This window comes from Drosophila ficusphila, unplaced genomic scaffold (assembly GCF_018152265.1).
Source record: "Drosophila ficusphila isolate 14025-0441.05 unplaced genomic scaffold, ASM1815226v1 contig_127, whole genome shotgun sequence".
Lineage (NCBI taxonomy): Eukaryota > Metazoa > Arthropoda > Insecta > Diptera > Drosophilidae > Drosophila > Drosophila ficusphila.
In genome coordinates this window covers 3,030,968-3,051,332 of record NW_025064016.1, presented here as the reverse complement: position 1 = coordinate 3,051,332, position 20,365 = coordinate 3,030,968, and the positions used below count along the sequence as shown (strand labels likewise).

General features: G+C 38.4%; 3 protein-coding genes across 4 annotated transcripts; 2 read left to right on the top strand and 1 right to left on the bottom strand.

The window, feature by feature from the left end:
* Positions 1–4,755: 4,755 nt before the first annotated feature.
* On the top strand, positions 4,756–6,864 carry LOC108090625 (class E basic helix-loop-helix protein 22). The gene is made up of 3 exons (XM_017189402.2): positions 4,756–5,039; positions 5,759–6,370; positions 6,460–6,864. The coding sequence occupies exons 2-3, from the start codon at positions 5,799–5,801 to the stop codon at positions 6,584–6,586; spliced, it is 699 nt and encodes a 232-aa protein (XP_017044891.1). The 5' UTR covers positions 4,756–5,039; positions 5,759–5,798; the 3' UTR covers positions 6,587–6,864.
* A 173-nt stretch (positions 6,865–7,037) lies between these two features.
* On the bottom strand, positions 7,038–7,870 carry LOC108090626 (cytochrome b5). Its single transcript, XM_017189403.2, is given in 2 exon segments — positions 7,038–7,473; positions 7,475–7,870. Coding segments are annotated over 2 exon segments (414 nt in total). The 5' UTR covers positions 7,697–7,870; the 3' UTR covers positions 7,038–7,281.
* A 686-nt stretch (positions 7,871–8,556) lies between these two features.
* Positions 8,557–19,488, top strand: LOC108090627 (synaptotagmin-5). Of its 2 annotated transcripts, none has more exons than XM_043209422.1 (6): positions 8,557–8,574; positions 16,549–16,756; positions 17,093–17,492; positions 17,558–17,792; positions 17,860–18,357; positions 18,448–19,488. In XM_043209422.1, exons 2-6 carry the CDS (start codon positions 16,569–16,571, stop codon positions 18,624–18,626), a joined length of 1,500 nt encoding a protein of 499 aa, XP_043065357.1. In that variant the 5' UTR covers positions 8,557–8,574; positions 16,549–16,568; the 3' UTR covers positions 18,627–19,488. The 2 variants fall into 2 exon arrangements, with proteins under 2 accessions (XP_043065357.1, XP_017044893.1); XM_017189404.2 differs by lacking the exon at positions 8,557–8,574 and adding an exon at positions 10,281–10,641 and having other exon boundaries at positions 18,448–19,487.
* Positions 19,489–20,365: the final 877 nt, after the last annotated feature.

The window sequence follows — 20,365 nt, the reverse complement described above, 5'->3', positions numbered from 1 at the left end:
AACATTTCCGGCTGCCAAAAATGTTTATATTAACACCATATTGCGGAAAATATTTTAAGCTAATCAAGGGCAACTAAACAACTAGGCAACTGGCCTATAAGTATTAGTTATATTTGCTTTACAAACATGTATTTATTATTGTATTTTGAAAAGCTACTAAATAGCACTGAATTTTTATAAAATTTTGCTTCAGAAAAAAGAAAACAATACTGGGATATGTATTTTTGTTATTTCATAGAAATATTTTTCGTGTTGCTATGCACTAAACTAAACAAGGGCTATTAGTATTCAACAACTGGCCTGTAAATATTAGCTCTATTTGCTTTACAAACATGTATTTATTATTGTAATTTGAATAGCAACTAGATAGCACTAAATTTTGATAAAATTTTGCTAAAGGAAAAAGACAACAATACTGGGATGTAAATTTTTTTATTTCATAGAAATATTTTCGTGTTTCCACCCACGACTTTTATAAAATCTTCCCTGCTTTTTGAGACCAATAAAAAGAAATCTTCTAAATGCTTCTCGTTTTTTCTTTTTGTTAGCCGAAATGGGCCAAGTTTATCTTTGCCATGAAGAAGTTTCGGCTAATGGCAAAAGCGCATCAAGCTTGTCAAGCCGGAAATGAGCGATAAATATATCTTCATTCGGGTCTTATTTCCAACGCAAGTCGGCAGCGATTTCCCCAGCGTACAATTGACACATTTTTGTATTTCGTTGACGTCTGCCAATAAAAATAACGAAATAAAATATGGGACTGCCAAGAGTGGTGTGCGTGTGTTCCTGTGGCTTTGGGATCGAGTCTGCTACCTTGAAAACTGTACGCTTGGGAATCATTAGGCCAACAGTCATGGGCTGCCATAAATATTGCCAATACAACGAAAGCCCATCGATAATAAGGTTAGAAAGCCATAAAGCCCAAAAATCAACTGAATCTCCGAAGAGAGAACAACGATGCCCGGCCGAAAGGTCGAAAGCCGGTTCATAAATGTGCCAAATTGGTTTTTCAACAATAAAATGCTAATGATTGATTCACATTGCCCCATGGAGTGCCGTTAGTTTTGCCAAAGCCTCGTACAACCAAGGATTCGATGGTTTTGTCTAATTTGCGCATACCCGAACATTAAATTGGGGTTTCGTTTGGGTTTCTCCGCTTTTGCATTTGTAATTTCCTCTAACGAACAATTGAGGGTTGACTTTTTCATAAGAATTCGACTTTTAGTTACCTTAAATTAAATTTAGTGTTGGGAACCATTCAGAACAAAAGTTGACTGAATATAAATTTAAAAACTAAAGATTGTATCCTGAATGTATACAGATTAAATCCCAAGGTTATTCTATTGCTTAAGTATTATTATTTATTTTTTTTGTCAAATTGAAAATTGTAGCTCCCTTTGAATAATGCGATTTAAAACCATACTAGTGACATAGTTCGAGGGCCACACATTAACCCCTGGCAACCCCTTGACGAATCGCGAGGTACGAGGCCAAAAAATCCCTGGGCCGGCCATTTACAATTGGTCCGCAGTGCGGAACCTAAGCTAATGATGACTGGCATGCACAAATGTACAAATCTTAATTATGCAAATCACGGTCGCGCATAAATTATGCAAATTATAATGAAATTCCTCATTGCCGGACCTGGGGACCCGGATACCAACGACAAATACTCATCTATATGTATATGGATTGATAAAAATGTGGCCATAAAATGAAAAAACCGAAAATTTAAATTCGAGCGGGCCGGGGTTGAAAAGTCGAAATAATTTTTTGGTGGCCGGACCCGAATGCCGTAAATTGCAATGTAAATGCTGTATATAAACTGAATTAGTCCCAGAACAATTACAATAAGGGAGAGTGCACTGCGATTGCAAATACAACCGAGCCCAACCGAAAAAGAAAAAAAAAACTCTCACAATCACGGAGCAAATGGTGCATTGCCTAGAGGGGCTGTCCAGATTCCGGATTTCATTGAAAATAATGGCATACGGTGGCTGCTGCCCCGAACATCTGACACAATAATTTTCCCCTACGAAACGAGGGAAGCGCAAACAAAGGGGGAAAATGGAAAAGTTGCCAGCGCAAATTATTAAATTTATAATGCGCGAAGTCATTAGGTCTGTCGCCTGAGCTCATAGTTTGACTTATTCTATGGACTAAACGACTGCAGGCAGCTCTAAACACACACTTAGCCACTGATACATAAATATCCTGCGATGGCTGAAGTGTGGAAAGTCATTAGTGGGTATTGCAGTTGACAGAAGGATAGAGATGCTAAGCTACAGCTTCTAAACTTTGTCTCCAGCTAGATAATACGAATGTAGGTCCCCTTAAGATATTATGCTGTTGTTTAAAAAGGGGAAATAAGAAAGCATAATCTTAAGATCTTTTCTACTGATCGGCTTTTTCCAATATATGTTTTTTAAGTTATTTAAAAATTTAATGTTGGCCTTTTTTTACAGTTTTAAATTTTTAGCAGCACAGCACTAACGAAAAAATACACGCAATTAGTAGTTTAGACAGGACCGTAAAACAAAGCACCCTATTAAATATCATAAATAAAATTATGTTCGTCAAACAGTTCACATTTATAATATGTAGGGGAATGTTGTCAGGGTTGGGCCGTTGTCAGGGTCGGGCCATCTCAATATTTCGAATATTCGTTCTAGAACAATCTGTTTGTGGGTGTCTAGAAACTTCTATCGGTCACTCGAAACTTTCCACGTGACTACTTATTTCGGGATTTCATTCTTCTACGCGTCGTTGCTCCGTGAAGAAAAAGTGCTCGAAAAAGTTTTTTTTACCTGGCCGAAAAAGGTGAATATCACAAGAAAACAACATGTCATCCGCAAGGTGAGCATAAAAATACGTTATATAGTTATTTTTTTACAAAATACTAAGATATAGTTTCATTGTGAGATATAGTTTGGCTATATCATACCATAATAGATTAATACCGCATGTCGTCAGGGTTGGGCCACTTGTGTAGTCAGGCTTGGGCCATCATAATTTTTACATTTTATTCGTGTATTTTCGATTTTTGTTGTAATATTTAAGTTTTTAGTAGCAAAAATATGCAAAATAAATTAAATAGATTTTCTTAAAAAAATATTTCGATGGATTGAAAGAAGATGAATCATTTTTATCTTTTCTTTAGTGTTTCTCGCTACAAACGAAAAAACAACTCTGAATAATTTTTTATTTACTGTAAAATCCCAAATAATTAAATAAATGAACAAAATAATGTCAGATAAACCTGAATTCAATTTTATTCCACCACGTTACGATATTGTCAACGATTTTCTGAAGGTGGCCCAACCCTGACTACATGGCCCAACGCTGACTACATTTTTTTTTTTTTCAAACGCCTATAACTTTTTTTGTTTTTGTTTTTTTGTTCTCTTTTTTTGGTGAACACTTCCTCTTGCTTGTACCTTTCCAAAAATGTAAAAACTTATTCTGAATTGTCATTGGTTCAGAAGTTATGGACATAGGTCAAAACATGGCCCAACCCTGACAACATTCCCCTAAGTAAACAAGTAAAAAAAATTGTATGTTAGATATATAAAAATAATTTTTAAACTATACAAAATATTTCGATTCTAAAACAACAAATTTATTAAATTTTTTCTTTCGAATAAATGCTATCCCTTGAAGTTACACAAAATATGCCCAGTATATAAGTGCAATTACTGGAACCAGCTTGAGAATAAGCTTGATTATATGATTGGCATAGAATATAGTAAGGTTTCCCGAGCATTTCCATACCTTTTTCTAGGGTATGCCTTTGCCAACGAAAATATTTGGCATGTGCCATTTATGGCATTGTTCCAACTTTGAACAATGCGATACCATAATTTCCAGGCAACTCTCAAACGCACACACTCGCTCCCGAAAAGAATGCCATGCAGATGCGGCGTTCTCTGAGCTATGCTGTATGCTTTATAGCCGATGTGCTATGATGCACGGGCTATGGCCGTATTCCATGTTCAACAACCCCCGAGGGCAACGGGGGGAGGGCAGGAATCCAGGACTAGGCAGGCGGACCAGGATCAGCAGGCAGTGAGCATGTGATTAGATTCAGTTTCAATGGAAATTGAAATCACAGACAAAGGAATTGGCCAGGGGGATGAGGGGTGCGGGGATTGAGGGGTTAGAGGGGTGGCGCAGGGCATCGGGGTTGAAAAGGAGCGAAACGATAAAAATCCTGAACAACAAGAGAAATGAATTTTCGGACAGCCAGGGCAAAGGCATTAAAAAGTTTATACACCAAAAGAAATGGTGTATAAACAAACAAATAAGGAAATTCCAAAATATGTATCGTCTTTGAAAAGAAAAAAACACAATGCTTAAAAATGCTAATTATGATAGGTATTAAATCTACTTAATCTTTTAAATAAATTAAAAAAAAAAGTTTATTGTTGTTCGTTCCAATTCAATTTATAGCTCGTAACAATTTTTTATTTAAACATTAAAAACTTTTTTTATTTTGAGTTGCCAATTTTATTCGTTGAAAGTTTTTGTTCATGATCATGTTTTTTATACATTTTTCTACTTATTAAAAGTTTTTTTTAAGTGTTTCGACTATGACTCATTCAACTTTGAGAGTATTGGTAATAGTATTGCTTTAAGTATTGGTGGGGATGCTGCATTATGCGAAGCACAACCACTAAACGTCAACCACCGGCGTCAACACCCGACCCACATTTTTATATAGTGCCACATAATGTTCCCTCTGCAGAAAGAGATTAACACCAAGCGGCGACGGTGGCGTCGGTGGCAAAAAAATTTATAATCGACACAGACGCCGGCGAGTCGGAGAGAGACGGGGCTAGTGAGAGAAGGAGAGAGAGCGAGGAGTGAAAAATCGGAAAATCGTTATGCGACTACTATAACCCACCACAAAATCGCGGTCGGCTCTGTTGTTGCCGGGCACCTCACACTCGCGCATCGAATCCGATTGCGATTCAGGATCTGAATCAGAATCAGAATCCACTGTCACAGCAGCCGCATTTTAATTTTTTTCCTGGTTTGTGGTGCGTGCGATTTTTAAAAATGTTTAAATCCCCAATTTCTTTCGAGTGCTTGCATCTCCTTCATACATCAGCGAGCTTGTGATTTGTGGTTAATTTAAATAAATAATCCTTAAAGTGTGCCATAAATAAACAACCTGATAAATAAAGTGTTGCGGCGATTTTTTACATAATCAACTTCGAAAAAGACTGGTTTAATATTTTCAAAACAATTAATAACCTTTGGCTTAAAATATAGTGCTTGGCATCGAAGAATTTAAACATATTAGTGAAACAATTTGATTATCTGTTTAAATTTGACTACTTAAAAGCTCCACACATTTAAAAGTTAACAAAATTTTATAATAAAATCAAACATTTCACATCTATTGCTAATTAAATTTTCAAAATCTAAATCCTTGTGTATTTAAAAAATGTTGTTTCTTAATTTTTTTTAGTATTTACTTCATTAATAAACTTTAAATTAAATACGTCTTTATTTTAAACAAATTTCCTCCATATATAAAGTTTTTAAACTATCAGGTTGTAAACATATTAACGCTCCATCTATCAATAGCTTTGGTAAGCTTGTGGTTTGTTAAAATTCCGCCAGCTGGCGCCACCAAACAGCTGAGAGTTTTCACCCCCATTTAAGCATCCCCATTGCAACCCTGTAAGATACCATTTTGAGATGCAAGGACTACTCTAAAAGATTACACATCCCTTCAACATTATTTTTTCAGAGCTGGAAATACTCAAAAAAAAAAAAAAAATTAACCAGAAATGGACCCCTCGAACCTGGCTTTTGGTTTTCCCGGTCTTCCCAACCATGGACATATGCCGATACCACCCACCGCCAATATGCTGGGCGCCCAGCATCCAGCACCCGCCGCCAGTCCACCGCAGAGCGTCCCCGGCCGTCGAACTCCACTTGGATCGGTGGGTCTGGGTGGCTTCTATGCCCAGGGAATGGGAATGCCGCAACAGCCACCGACGGATGAGAACAAACCAGGACCCAGTGCTCCGGAAAAACCACTAAGTCCCACGGCAGCTGCTATTGCAGCCATTGCAATTAGCGGTGGTACCACCACGGTGGCTGTGTCCAGTGGTGCAGCCGGTGGCAGTGGTTCAAACAGCGGCAAGCAGAAAAATCGCCAAGGAAAAACTGTGAGGTTGAATATAAATGCCAGGGAAAGACGAAGGATGCACGATTTAAATGATGCTCTGGATGAACTGAGGAGTGTGATTCCCTATGCTCATTCACCATCTGTGAGGAAGCTGTCGAAAATAGCCACCTTGCTGTTGGCCAAGAACTATATTCTTATGCAGCAAAATGCATTGGAGGAATTAAGGAGGTAAGAATAAGAAGAAAATGATGGGTAGTTCAACCTCAAAGTTCCACCATACCTAAATTAAATTATTAAAAATTCTTTTTAAATTTCAGACTTCTGGCTTATATACAAAGCACCACGGGAGCTGCACCACTGGATTTGGGTGCCTTCCCAGCGGCTGCCAAATTGCAGGCCCTTCTCCAAGGACCTCACAACGAACCGCCCTCCAGCAGCAGTTAAATAAGAGTCTGAGACACCAAAAAAAAAATATAAAAAATGGTTCTCCTGATAAGCAATCCATAAACAAGCAATATTTTTAAGTCAATTGGAAAAACGCCAAAATGTTGTGTACTAGTCAGACGAAAGGAGGTTGAAAAGGAGCCTCTTATCAGAGCAGCCAAGTGAAAATCTGTTAAGTGATATTTATTTTTGTCATAAGCATTTCTTATTTGTGCATTTGCATGATGTCAACCAGTATGTGTAAGATGAATATTACCAAATAAAGTATTATTAAACTAGATAAGTTGCTACCTTTAATGGAAAAAGAAAAGGTATTTAAAGAAAATACATTTAAGCCATCCGTATTTACAAAATTCAATTATTTGTTTTAGAAATAATTCTCTAATATTTCAAGAACCTAAAACAATTCCAACCCAACCACTTTTAATCAGCGAATATTAAAAATACGCAGTCACAATTAAAATAATTTAATCTTAGTTCCGTTTCAAGTCTTGATAAAAGTATACAACACCATATAAATATACATAGTTTGCTGAATGGTTTTTGATGATTAAGCAAAAGCCGTTTTGCAAGTGCGAAAAAAGCTGATTATAATTAGACACAAAATCGATGAATACTCTAAAACATATAGACATATAGACATAATAGTACGTAGAGGACGGCGGCGAGAGCGATCAAAGCGGGATCGGCTGACATTATTCCGGTATGCCCAGGGACAAAACCTTGTTTTTGCCAGTGCGAAAAATATGCTGCTTGGTGGGAAGTTGCCCGATCAGGAAATCCTTCATCAGCTCGATGGCGTCGCTCGAATGTCCTGTTCCGTGGAAGGCGATGGTGGCATCTCGTCCTGCGTGATCCATTATCACATCATCGCCGCCAGGATGATCCCCTCAAAAAGTGGGTGACGTCGTAGACTCTGTCGTAGATCACCACCCAACAATCATCGAAGCTATCGTGCTGGGCCACCTCCTCCAAACTAATTTCCGGCAGATCTTCCAGCTTTAGGCGCTCCTTTTGGTTCGAAACAACCACAACTTGGTTACTGGATTTTCCGTGTCCCAAGGGCACAATCCTCAGCGTTTGCAAGAGGTTCGACAACGCCGATGACATTTTGCGAGTAATTACTTTCACTTTTGCGAATATTTGATACAACGATTTGTAATGCCGCACGATCACTTCAGACTGTCTGGAGTCGAGTTGAGTTATGCTCGATCGGTTTCAGTTCCAGTTTTTCTGGGGTCTTGTGTGTCTTGTGCAGCCACCGGCACTGGATTGTCATTCATGCCTTGGATTGTAATCGTTTTATAAATGACGACACGTGAATCGATCGCCAAAGCCGATCGCCGGTGATAAGACTTCGGGTTTGGAAAAACGAAGTGATTCCAGATCGTTTTTTATTTATATAAACATATAGGCAAACTTGTTTGTATCAATATTCATGGGAGGGCTAGTCGGTGCACTGAGATTGGGAGATTGGGTAACATTTATTTTATTGGACACTCGCATATGCGTGTGACTCAATTTTCTAGCATGTTTGGGAAGATGAGCATAAGATGCTCTATACTCTCTATGAACTGGATGCTCTGTGAGCTAAATACTTACCTTACAATTTTAATGGGCCGACAATTATTTAAAAGGGAATCGTTTAACGAGCTTATCAGCATTACAATTGATTTATTGGCACAAGTCAAACGTGCATCGGGCGAAACAATTACGTATTCGAACCGTTTGATCGCAAGTCATTACAGCAATCAAAATAAATTTTGGGTTAATAGCCTGTATTTATTTTTCAAAACAATTTTAACGCGTTAAAAGTCTACTGAAAACAAAAATTAGTCTGGATCCTCTGACGCTTGCTCTAAATTTGCGAAGGCTCTAAATGGGAACAGAGATAATGACTTCAATATTATCGCTGAATACAACTTTGAACTTGAAATTGGAATGAATAAATTGATGACACGCTTTTGAACTATTTGAACTATAATAAAGTAAGTGTTTCTTATAATGTCAGTATATTTAATCAGACAATCTTACGAAAGAAAAGGGCTGATGAAATTGTCTGTCTATTTAATTCACCATTAAAAAGGGCGCCAGACAAAACGCAAAACGCAAAAGAAAGTCCCATCTTAGTATTGTAAAATAAAAATCTTGCAAAGCTTAGGGAATTGTCTTAACTACGCCATATACAACAAAAATATTTTTGAAATAAAAACAACAAAATATTATTGAATGATTTCTAAAGACGTCATTTAATTGTTGTTGAACATTTATTATTTTCAATTGAGTTCAAGTTTAATGCGTGGTTTTTACAACGATTGGTAATTCTATATGGCAGTGGTTCAGTGTTAAGATCAGCATCATCATGTTCAATCTAAAACCGCAAAAAATGTTCGCAGTCGTAATCGAAAGTACTTCGAGCTATTTAACTGGGTTAGGTAACTTGACTTTGACTTTGAGGTAAAACTTGAGTAGATACAATGGTATCAAATATCAGTAAAGCAAAGAAAAACAGCCTAAGAACAGCTGAACAGAAATAAAAAATTAAAATTCGTGCACAACGTGAGCGCCTTATATTGGGTTATCATTCTCGTTTTACGTGACATCAGATCATGAGTCAATTTTTTTTGGGAATTTAGTGCTTCTAAAATAGTCTAAAAAAGTGTAGACGCGATTGTGACAAGAAAAAATTATTTCGTGCCGGATTTTTGCAAAATGTTTTTGATAAGCCTGAAAACTACAAGTACTTATGTACCTCTAGAAGTGCTGTCAAGTCCACGGTCGGAAATGTTTCGATTTGTAATCTACCTAGAAAGGGAATTTAGATTACTCATACATAAGATTTCCCAATTATTAAAACTTTTACATTAATTCCCTTTGAATTTCAGTTAGTAAAATATGGTGTGATTTATTTTTAATGTAAGTATTGCAGATTAATCAAAAATATTTCCCAAGAATTATATATAATACGAATATTATTCTTATAATACGCCATAATCAAGGCCATCACAACGTCATTAAAATACTACACGCTCTTTGATTTTTTCCCACAATCTAATTTTGTTTTTGGAAAAAAATGTATATAATATACCTCTGCTGATTGTGTCTAAAAGTGCAGTTCATCGTGATATATTAATTTGTATTAAATTCATTTTAATTGGCGCTTTGAACTTTTGACTTTTGGTCATATATTTTGGAAAAATATTTTTGTTTAAAAATCAAATTATTATTAAAAAAAAAAAACAAAGTGGCAACGCTATAAGTAACTGTAATCCTGAAAAGCTTTGTGAAAATTTGAGTTTTCTGGCAAGGCTCTGAAAATCAAACCGCTTGGGATTTGGCGGGCGTTTTTACAAAATGGGCCAGCTGTTGCTCGTTAGAAAGCTTTTGTGTAAAATTGGCTTTTACTTCCGCCCGTAGCATATATTTCGGCCAAAGTAGCCGGTCCAAAGTAAATAATTAACTATTACTAAAAGTTTGAGAATTAATGAACCGTATTTATAAGCTTTAAAAAAATTTTTCTTTGGAAAAATGTTTTGAATTTGCCCTTTGAGGACTCGAAGATTCCGAGTTGCATTTGTGTGCTTCCATGGGCCCATCTGTGTTTTGGCTTGCGAAAGTGTGAGTGTGATGGAACATGACATCGGGGAACTGCGTGTAATTTTTGGTGAACAACAACACAGTCGAGTTTCAGCAACGCTCCAACCAAGTTGTTGAGGCGCGTGAGCAAATAGGAAAAATTCAACCGCTTCCACTTATCTCTTCGCTTGGATGAATTTATTGAAATAATTGACCAGTGTGCGCAGGGGATTATTGAATTAAAAATAAATGAAAGCCCGCTAATAAGGAAATTGTTTCGAAAACTCGTTAAGGACCCAAAACATACGTACAGTATGCGCTGCTCGGTGTAGAGCAAATTGCGCATACGCCACGTTGGACCATCCAAAAGGATTTCGCAAACATATTGTTGCGAGAAATTGCACGCAGCAATTTGAATCAGAAACTTATTGGCACAGTTTTGTTCGGCTCAGTGTCACCGTTTTTCGAATATTCAACGGGTAAGTGCTGATACAGCTGTTTGATTTCTGTGAACTCAATTTGCATACAAATTCTGTGTTATGAATTGACAAATAGTTAAGGCACGTTTGGAAAACAAGCCACTCCATATTTGATGTGTTTTATCGCTTTGATGTCTGATTGTTGTCTTTATGGGACAATGCTTCTGCTGAGCCAATGTAATTCGAACTTGTTGAGCAAGTAAATTGATTTTCTAGAGAAGGAAGGAAATATAAGCTGGCAAACTTTTATTGTGAAAGTTAAGTTGGTGAATTTTCTTTAGAATTTTCTTGTGAAGAGTTCCGCTTCCTTTTCTCGAGAAAGATTCAAAGTGAAATTTTTGTGAAATCGGAGATGAGAGAGAAAGTACAATTTTTTCATGTATTCTCACAGGAGTTGGCAAAAAACATTATGGTAATGTTCTTTGAAAGAAAATTAGTCTACTTAGGGAATTGCGTTTAACTTTCGCTGAACAACAACTTTTTCAGTCAGTACGAATCAAATTAAAATAAGATACGTAAAGATTAGGTTTTTTTTAAACTTAAATTTATAAATCCTTTATCAAAAAATGCGATACAAGTATCTAAAGATACTGCACATTTAATATCGTTTAATATGATTAATTTGAGTTATAACAATGTACGTCTTATCCATTATAATTGTTTGTTTTGGAAAATGAGTTTCCCTTTCACCCACTTTTCAGATGATTACTGATTAAAGTGATTGCATTGCGTATACGGCACGTGGAACGCTGTGTGCAGTGACTGTGATAAATTCCTCCAAGCGGAGGTATTTGAATTTAATTAGTCGAGAACGTTGGCGAATGTGTGTACTTGAACATATGCGGGATCCTTCGCCGCAGTTTTCCGCATTCCGTTTGCAGTAAGGATTTCGTTCGAAATTTCTCTGCCGCGGGCTGTTTGGCCAGGTGGAGAAGTTAGGACTCGGCCACGTTGCCAGTGAGCCACTCAAACACAACAAGCATGTCCTTGAATCACCCGCATTTGGCCGTGACCCCCGACCTCCATTTCGTTACCGAGCGAAGCTCTTTACTGGCGACCTTCGTCAAACATTCTGTTTGGGATACTGCGTGCCAGTCAGTCAACAGGCTGCAGTAAAGAAATGCATTTATTATAGTCATCTCTGGGTGCCGAGGAGCCATGAATATTTATCACGTGTCCAAAGATTAATGCATTTTTAATGCAAAAACGTCGCCTGAACCCGCATCCAACATTGACGAGGCCATAAAGGAGCTCACAGTCGGCCATGTTTGTTAACTTGTTGAGTTATTGGCAGCTCCTTAGCCTCTGGCACACCAATGGGTGGGCTCCTTTTTGTGGGTTCGCCATGTGGGTGTGTGTGTGTGTGTGGTTGGGTTTCCTTTTGTTCCAAGAACGAGTATTAATATCACACTTATTATTTCCGTAACCCACGACAGAACATGTTTTTTCCTTTATTATTTATTTTCTTTCTTTTTTTTCGCCTGAGTCCTGAGTTCGCATGTAAACATTTTCCGTTGTTTACTCCTTGGGCATTTTCAGCGTTTTAATGAGCGTTTTATTGTTTATTTTTATGCTCTCGCCCTTAGACTGAGGCGCATAACCCTGGGTCACTTTATTAAATTGCTGTTTATCTTGCCTTTGCAGTCTTTCTCTCTTATATTTTTTTTTATTTTCAATATTTTCTGTGTCCCACTGGTTGGGTATCATGGCTTAATGGCCTGTGGCGAATTGACATATGGCTGTTGATTTTAATGGGATCTTTTATTCAGCTTTTATCGCATATTCAGGGCTCAAATGAAAATGAAAGGATTGTGGGGAATCGGCTTCTAAATGGAATTCTTTTGTTGACCTAAGAGTTTTGAATTTTGTAAAGTTTTTAAGCTTAGAACTATGTGAAGGATTGAATAGTTAAATATTCTTGGGTACAAAACTTTTTAGCTTTTTAATGTAACCTTTTCCATTTCTCGCTCAGTTTGTGTTTGTCAACTGATTCCAGAAAGCTCTCAACTGCTTACAGTCTCTATCCCTTTTATCCCTATCCTAAGCCATAAATATTCATTGATGGCTAATTAGCCAAGACTGCGATGGGGTCAGTCGCCAATTTGCCCCGCTGATTCCATTGACATTGAGGACAAAAACAACATCAACGCCAACAACAAGTGAAGCTGCCATTGGTGGGGGATAATCAACTCGAGTAACAAAAACAGACACATTACGAAGACCCAGCCGAAGGACAAAGTAGATGATAATGATGTTGCCGATGTGGATAAACTTGCACCTCGACTGTGCCATTACGCCGAGTATTACAAATTGCTGATGCCTGATTATTGACGGCCAGGACCTCCGCATCCGTCAACTCGGCCTTCTGGAGGCCATCGTGTCCCTCGGACCGCGTATGTTGGCTAAACTTCATCTGCTTGTTTATGCACACCGAAGGTTTTTCCATCTGTAGGTCGGGGGGACCCAGTATAAAAACTGCAATAGATGAGTTAGTGCTTTACTAAACAAGGGTAGGAGTTGAAGGTGTTCCAGGTTGGCGGAAGCCTTCATAAGTTTTCGCCTACAAGCAAACCAATTTGCAATGAAAACTAAAAAAAAAGAACGAGAAAGTATTCGCATAAATTAGCAAAGTTGTATTAAATTGGAGTTGGTTTTTTGGTTTAATTATCCTTGCAAGTTCTTTGTTTTAAATACATAAATACGCTTTTTTGGTGAGAGAAAACCAACGGAAACAAGTCCACCTTTTTGTTCTGTCACTCTTTTGTCCAGCAAAATAGAGGACGAAAGCAACACGCGCATCCTCGTGGACCCGGTGTCGTAATCTAATTACTGTTGCCAGGACAGGTGTGCAGTCAGCACTTGGCGAATGCTTTTGCAATACTCTACGGCAGGATAAGCCAAACAATGCCGGCGGAAGGCAGGAAGGATATGAGCAGAGTGCTTCCTATTATCCAGGAAAGTGATAGTTTAATGGAATTTGTTTGGTGCATTAATGAAGCTGGTTTTCATGAGCAGAGCTGTTTCCGCTCAATCAAAACAAGTTGGCTTTAAAAAGAAACTATCTACTAAAATAATATAGTGGGAAAATATACATAGCCAGCTTTAAGTTATTTTTTTCAACACGTAAAAAGAGCCTCTCCCAATGAGATTAAAAGAAGAATTTTCTTAATGACTGCTTCTCGTTTCTTGATTTATCTGACTGTCCGACGGACCTCACATCACAAAACTTCCCCGGCAACAGGATAATAGGGTGTTTACTTTGCTGACAACTGCAATTGTCCGCATTCTTTTGTAAGAGACAGCAGGGCGTGGTTTTGGCGTGGATATGGAATGCCAACTGGGGGCATTCCACGGGTCTTTGAGTCACAAAACACTTCATTAGACTAATGAGCATAATTTGCCATAATTGTGCCATTCAAAGGCGCTGCGACCGCTGAAAGGCATCTTTATCTATTAATTTTTTAAGCGAGGATGATGAAATCGCCGGCTGAAGTCGAGTGAAATCACAGGAATTCGCTGTTCCCACACACTCACCGTTTTCCCAGGCAGGCAATGAACCATGCTGTTGATTTTATCGATTAGATAAACTTAATTTTAGTCACTCTGACAACATATTATGGAACTTGGCGGGACGCATTGCTGCCCTTGACTTTGCTGCGACGCCAACAAAAACCAAACCAAAAGCAGGCGGAAGTAGTGCGGCCTTATCTAGCTTTTCCAGCGAAAAGTGAAAATGTGCACGATAAAAGCCGCAAAATGATTTACAAAGCCAACCGAATGCCAGGCGGACGGCCCAAAAGGGCCAAAGCGCGGTTTTTGTATTAAAATTTATGACAGGAGCAATAAATCCCTATGCCCACAAGCCCACACATGTGTGGATGATACATGTTGGCAAATACCGGGGAAATTCAGGGGGAAAACGGAGTGAAAAGCGTGGCACGGATTCTTTAAAATACCCTCACCTCATCTAAGCCTTTCAACTGGATAACAGATATGAATGGGCTTTTTATGAAGTCAAGCTAGGATGGGATTTTTGCTTGTGGCTTTGATTGTGCAGTCTTTTTCAGGATTTCATTTAAAAATTACATGCACTTTTCATAATTTACTTAGCAGCAACTTTGCATCTGAAACTTTTATTTGAGAGATATAATTTGAAAGTTTAAATTAACGTTGAATGAATCATTTTAGCAGCCATGGTTATCTGCCTTACTTAGAAGGAGCCAATTTAATTAAAAGTACATCTTTCTATTCAACTGAAAACTTTAATCCCCAAACTCTAAAAAGGGTATGACATTTCATTTAAGTCACATCGCAACATGTGCCGGGACAAACATTTTTGCCAGCAGCGAGTGCCAGGACATGACTGACAGGATATGGAGGCGGAATAACTGACTGATGACGAGGGGCGTGGCTGTGCGATCAGCTCAATTTGACATTGATTGGGTTATGTGTGATTTACGCGGCACAAAAGCTGGCATCAAGGTGGGCGCTATCAGTTCGATGGCATTTTGCCATATTTCGCAAGGATTACAGGCGATTGACTGGTAACAAAAAATGCCACTGCAAAGTCCATTATAGCGCTTAAATGTGGATCCTCTTCTTTGCATTTAATTCATTATGTTTAAGAAGAATTATGTGATAGCAGCTTATCTTCGCAACTGTCAAAGTTTAAACAAGAACTAATTTCATAAATTTGCCGCGCAGCCACATTAAGGCCAGAAAATTCGCTCACTTAGCCTCGAACTGTCTTATTTGCACATAAGGGCATATAAATCATTGCCCCAAGATTTCGCCAGAATTCTAAAGAGGATGAGGGAAACAGGGAATTGGACCCGCACACTCACCTCGTGCAATTGCCGTAAAAGAAAGCGTAGACCCAAAACAAAAGTTGGCCGTAAATAAATAATGAGCGAAAAGTAAATTTGCCGAAATTGGGCAGAAAAAAGGGTGCGGATGGTTGGGGAAAGGTTCTGAGGCAATAGAGTAAAAGCGGGACTCATCCAAAGGAGGCTTTCAAATATAAATATACTAATTAATTAACAAGTCGGTAATAAATTTTTGCTTCACCAACAGAAATTACTTCATTTTGTTGGCAGCTCACTGCGTTCTTTACATTTCTTTTGCACAGCAAAAAACTAAACAGGAAAAGGAATAGCAACAAATAAATGAAGGAATTCTTGTTGTAGTTTTTATCTTCAACGGATATCAGGTGTGACTTAATTCAAGCGCAAAAAGCATAGCTTAAACTATATATTTCCTTAATGAAAATAGATTTATTTTGCTGTCTTTAAAGAGGTACAAAAATTGTCGCAGTGGTTAAAAGTACTGCAAAAACACTTACCCTCTGTATTTTTGTTTCAAGTGTGGGTGTAATTTGGTGGTTTTGTAGGTTTTGTAGGTGCTCCTGGGATGAGGGTCACCTGGCAGTTTGCTCGGCTAATTGCGAACTAACCGAGGCCGAGGCGCCTTTATGGCAATTTTGTGTGGCTGCGGCTTAACAAAGACAATGCCCCGCACCCCCTTCATTATCCACATGGTGGCACCCATGAAGCTGGTGGGGAACTGTCAGCACGTGCCGTTGGTCAGGATTCTGCGGTGCCCCAACCTCAACCCACAAGCCGCCTTAAGCCGCTCAATTAATAACCCACAAAGCCTGCGAACGGAGAAGATGAATTTCGGACGTGGGGTGCCGAGCTTTGATTTATTTATGAGGCAAACAAGCACACACAACCCAGGGTTCTGACTTGCTAATGAATGTTTTATGGCTAGTTTGGGTGTCATTAGCCAGGTGGTGGGATGTCAATATGGGGTCATGACGTGTAATTGACCCACGTTGGCATCTCATGTGATTTGTGTGAGGAGTTTGGTGCATTCCTTGACCCAGCCCCTTTATTTCTTTTCTTGCAGATTAACCCATAACAGTAGAAATGGACATTGTCATACGTGAGGAGGACATTTCGCTGGCCCAGATTGGCGTCTACGCCTCGGTATCTTTTCTGGTAGTTTCAGCAGTTGGTGCAGCCCTCTACACCACTTGCTCGAAAAGGTATCGGCTAAATTGGTTTGAGCAGAATCTCCTTGAGTCGGCCAACGAAAAGGATGAAGATCAGCAGAGGTAAGAGCTTAGAAACATAATTATTATCTTTTATCTACAATTTGTCAATCTTTAACAAAGAGTATAATATCGCCTTTTGAAACGAAAAAAAATACTCTTAAAATTCGATTTAAAAAGTAATCCTATAAAAATGAGCAAATGAACAACTTTTTATTATTGTCAAACTCAATAATAACCTGCAGGAAAGAAGCGTAAATTGGGTAAATTCTCGTTGCGAAAATGCGGAACCGGTGTAGGGTAATTTAAATTTTTTCAACAAAAATTCGAAATTGGCAGGCACCCCAGGTGGTACTAACCGTATATAAAATGTGTCCAATTGTTTTCTTTTCACTTCAGCAGGGAAGCTTTGGTAGCTGGAGCCGTGGGCTACAATGTGGACAACATAAACGAGGTGCCGCGTGGGAAATTCGGCAGTGGAAATGCCGGCAACCTGAGCCCCACCTCTCTAAAAAGCGAGGACAATGACCCGGCCTTTTGGGTACCCGCATCGGTGACCTCTACGGCTGCCATCCAGCAACAGGTGTCTAACACCACCGAGGAGTCGGCACCACCAACTCCAACCTCACCCACCGGCAGTTTGAAGTCCAACACCTTGTCCTACTGCTCAACCACCTCGGTTCCCATTGCCAGATCGGATAAACATGTGGTTCTCGCCATGCATCCCAGCCGCCCAAGAGTTTCCTCCATGAATGCCAAATTGGATCACACGAAGATCGATATGACCTTGTATAGAAGTGTAAGTAAAGGGTGAAGTTTTTAATTAAAATATTATTTTCATATCTAATTCCTACTATTTTGCAGCACTCTCAGCCAAAGACCATTAATCCGGTTTCCCTTAATGAAGTTCGTGGTAATTTGCATGTGAGCATTGGCTACGATCCAGTTGGAGGTTTGCTAAATGTTAGACTCCTGGAGGCTCAAAATCTTCAGCCCAGGCAATTCAGCGGAACTGCTGATCCCTACGCTAAAGTAAGGTTGCTTCCGGATAAAAAGAATTTTTGGCAGACGCGCATACACAAGAGAACTCTGAACCCAGGTGAATATTTTTATATATTTAAATAACTTAAAAAGTGCTTGAAATTAACAAATAATTCCTGTTCCAGTTTTCGACGAACAATTCGTTTTTGAGGTCACAGCCGGAGTAATTGACAAACGAACTGTGGAGATTTTGCTGTACGATTTTGATGCCTATTCCCGTCACGTTTGCATTGGAGGAGCCAAGCTGCACTTGGCCAATTTGGATTTGAGTGAGCAACTGAAACTTTGGACTCCACTAAGTTCTGCCTCTGCTCAAGATATGAAAGTCGATCTGGGAGATATTATGGTGTCCTTGGCCTACTTGCCATCTGCAGAACGATTGATGGTGGTTTTGATTAAGGCTCGAAATCTGAGAATTGTGGACGATGCCCGGAATTCTTCGGATCCGTATGTAAAGGTTACTCTCCTTGGACCTGGTGGCAAAAAGATGAAGAAACGCAAGACGGGCGTTCAAAGGGGCACTCTCAACCCAGTTTTCAATGAAGCCCTTGCTTTTGATGTGGCCAAGGAAACGCTCAAAAATTGTGTATTGGAATTCACCGTGGTCCACGATGGTTTGTTGGGTAAGAAAAAAATTATTTGATATATATTAAAATGAAAAAAATTAGTTGAGATAATCACTTTAACGAAATTTCGTAAAATTTTTATTGCAGGTTCAAGTGAAATTTTGGGTCGCACTTTGATTGGAAATTCCCCCGAGGTCCGTACAGAGGAAAAAATATTTTTTGAAGAAATTTTCCGCGCTAAAAATGCTACAGCCCAATGGGTTCCACTGCAGGAACCGGCAACCAATTTGGCTAACACGCCCAAAAGTGGAAACAGTAAGAATTAGCTTCCACAGTTGCCGGCTGCACTTGGTTCGTGTCTAAGTGGAGGCGGCGATGGTGGTTGTCTTGGGTAAACAAATGTATTGGGTAAATGTAAAAGTGGGAAAAGCACATTTTTGCAATTTTGTGTAGAAACATGGTTGAAGCAAAAGCTTCGGTCCAGGCCGTTCTTGCCACACTTGCCACTCGTTGCATGTGTGTTGCAGTGACAATTTATTAAAAAATATAATTAACTGGAATAAGGGAACTTGCAGGGATACGTTTTAAGCAGGATAGAATGTCGAAAACGATTGTCAAACAAGAATCACAAAATATTTGCAAATATGATCAAATATATCTCAATGAATGTGCTTTGAATGGTATCAATTAATCAAAAAATATATATTTAGTATACGTTGTATGTGTCAGGAATGTCAAGAAGTACCTAAAATACAAATTATGAACTATACATATTACCCAAATTAATTACTCCTAAACAAAGTTTATACAAGCCAAAATTAATACCTTGATTTTATAATTTCTATGAAAAGGTTTCTGGACCAGAGGGCACAACAAATCCATTACAGCTTTAGTTTTACTTTCGAGTTTATAAAAATTTGTTAAAGTATATATTGCACAGCGAGTAGAAATAATTGTAATCAAATGAATCTATTCTTATACGCATTAATCTAAAACATAATGTAGTGACTATAAAAATAAAGGAACTTGTGTCTATATAGTAGCTTTAAAAACACTATGTATTCAAAAATCATAATCTATCTAAATTAATCTATGTGAAATAAAGTTTTTAGATCTATAACATTAAATTAAATTTGTATTTAGCTGAAATCCGTATTTCTTCAAGGTTAATTACCAAACTTTCTCCTGACCAACCTTAAATTAATTTCAGGCATAAACTTCAAACGCTTGAGGTTTTCCGTTTTACATTAAACGAAACCAAAGAAATCCCTGGCCTTGTTTTCCTTTTTCGTTGGACATTGAGCCTTAAATATTTTGGTGGGCGAAACGAACTTCTTGGCCAAGTTGGCGTGCAAAAAAACTTTGGGGCACACCCGTTAACTAATTTTCAAACATTGACTGATAAATCCGCCGGGAGGTGCGACGGCCAACGCTACATTGGCTGTTGAAGCGACTATGCAGGAGGTGCCCCAAGTCCTTCGAACTGTTGCGGTTCCTGTCCGAGTCTATATAAGTTCACCGTAAATTTCCTTTTCAATCAAAATGTGCTTTCATTCAATTTGGAAGCCAGCGATGGGCATAAGTAGCCCAAGGCGGGGCTGCGGGGATTGTGTGAAACAAGGGGGAAATGCTGCACAGGCGTCTTTGAACTGATGCCAGAAATTGGTGGCGCCAAAAGGGAATAGAACGTGGGTTGTGAGCTGCCTAAAGAAAAACTTTCAGCTTTCATTTAAATATCTTAAAAAAATTAAAAGAAAAAAATGGCTTGCAAAATTTTGAAACAATATAAAAATATTTCGAAATATCTATAAAATAGTTTCATCTACAAATGAAAATGTTTTTAGGTTTCCATAAAACTGTATAATATAATATTTTAATTTTGCCCCAGCAGCTATGGCTGTTTCCCCTTCCCTGTAACCTAAGTTTTAACATAGGAATACAGTGTAAAATAAAAAATAAATAATATTTTAATTTACTAACTTTTTTTTTTTTTAAGTCAGACATCCCAAATATTAAAATAATATCGTCTTAAGCCTTTTTTTCTTCTGTGTGTTTCTGCAAAACG

Bases quoted from the DNA above. Each gene is read 5' to 3' on its own strand.
- LOC108090625 (XM_017189402.2), top strand. From the start codon at position 5,799: ATGGACCCCTCGAACCTGGCTTTTGGTTTTCCCGGTCTTCCCAACCAT. The intron at 6,371-6,459 runs GTAAGAATAAGA...TTTAAATTTCAG, and splicing joins GCATTGGAGGAATTAAGGAG to ACTTCTGGCTTATATACAAA.
- LOC108090627 (XM_043209422.1), top strand. From the start codon at position 16,569: ATGGACATTGTCATACGTGAGGAGGACATTTCGCTGGCCCAGATTGGC. The intron at 17,493-17,557 runs GTAAGTAAAGGG...ACTATTTTGCAG, and splicing joins ATATGACCTTGTATAGAAGT to CACTCTCAGCCAAAGACCAT. The intron at 18,358-18,447 runs GTAAGAAAAAAA...TTTTTATTGCAG, and splicing joins GGTCCACGATGGTTTGTTGG to GTTCAAGTGAAATTTTGGGT.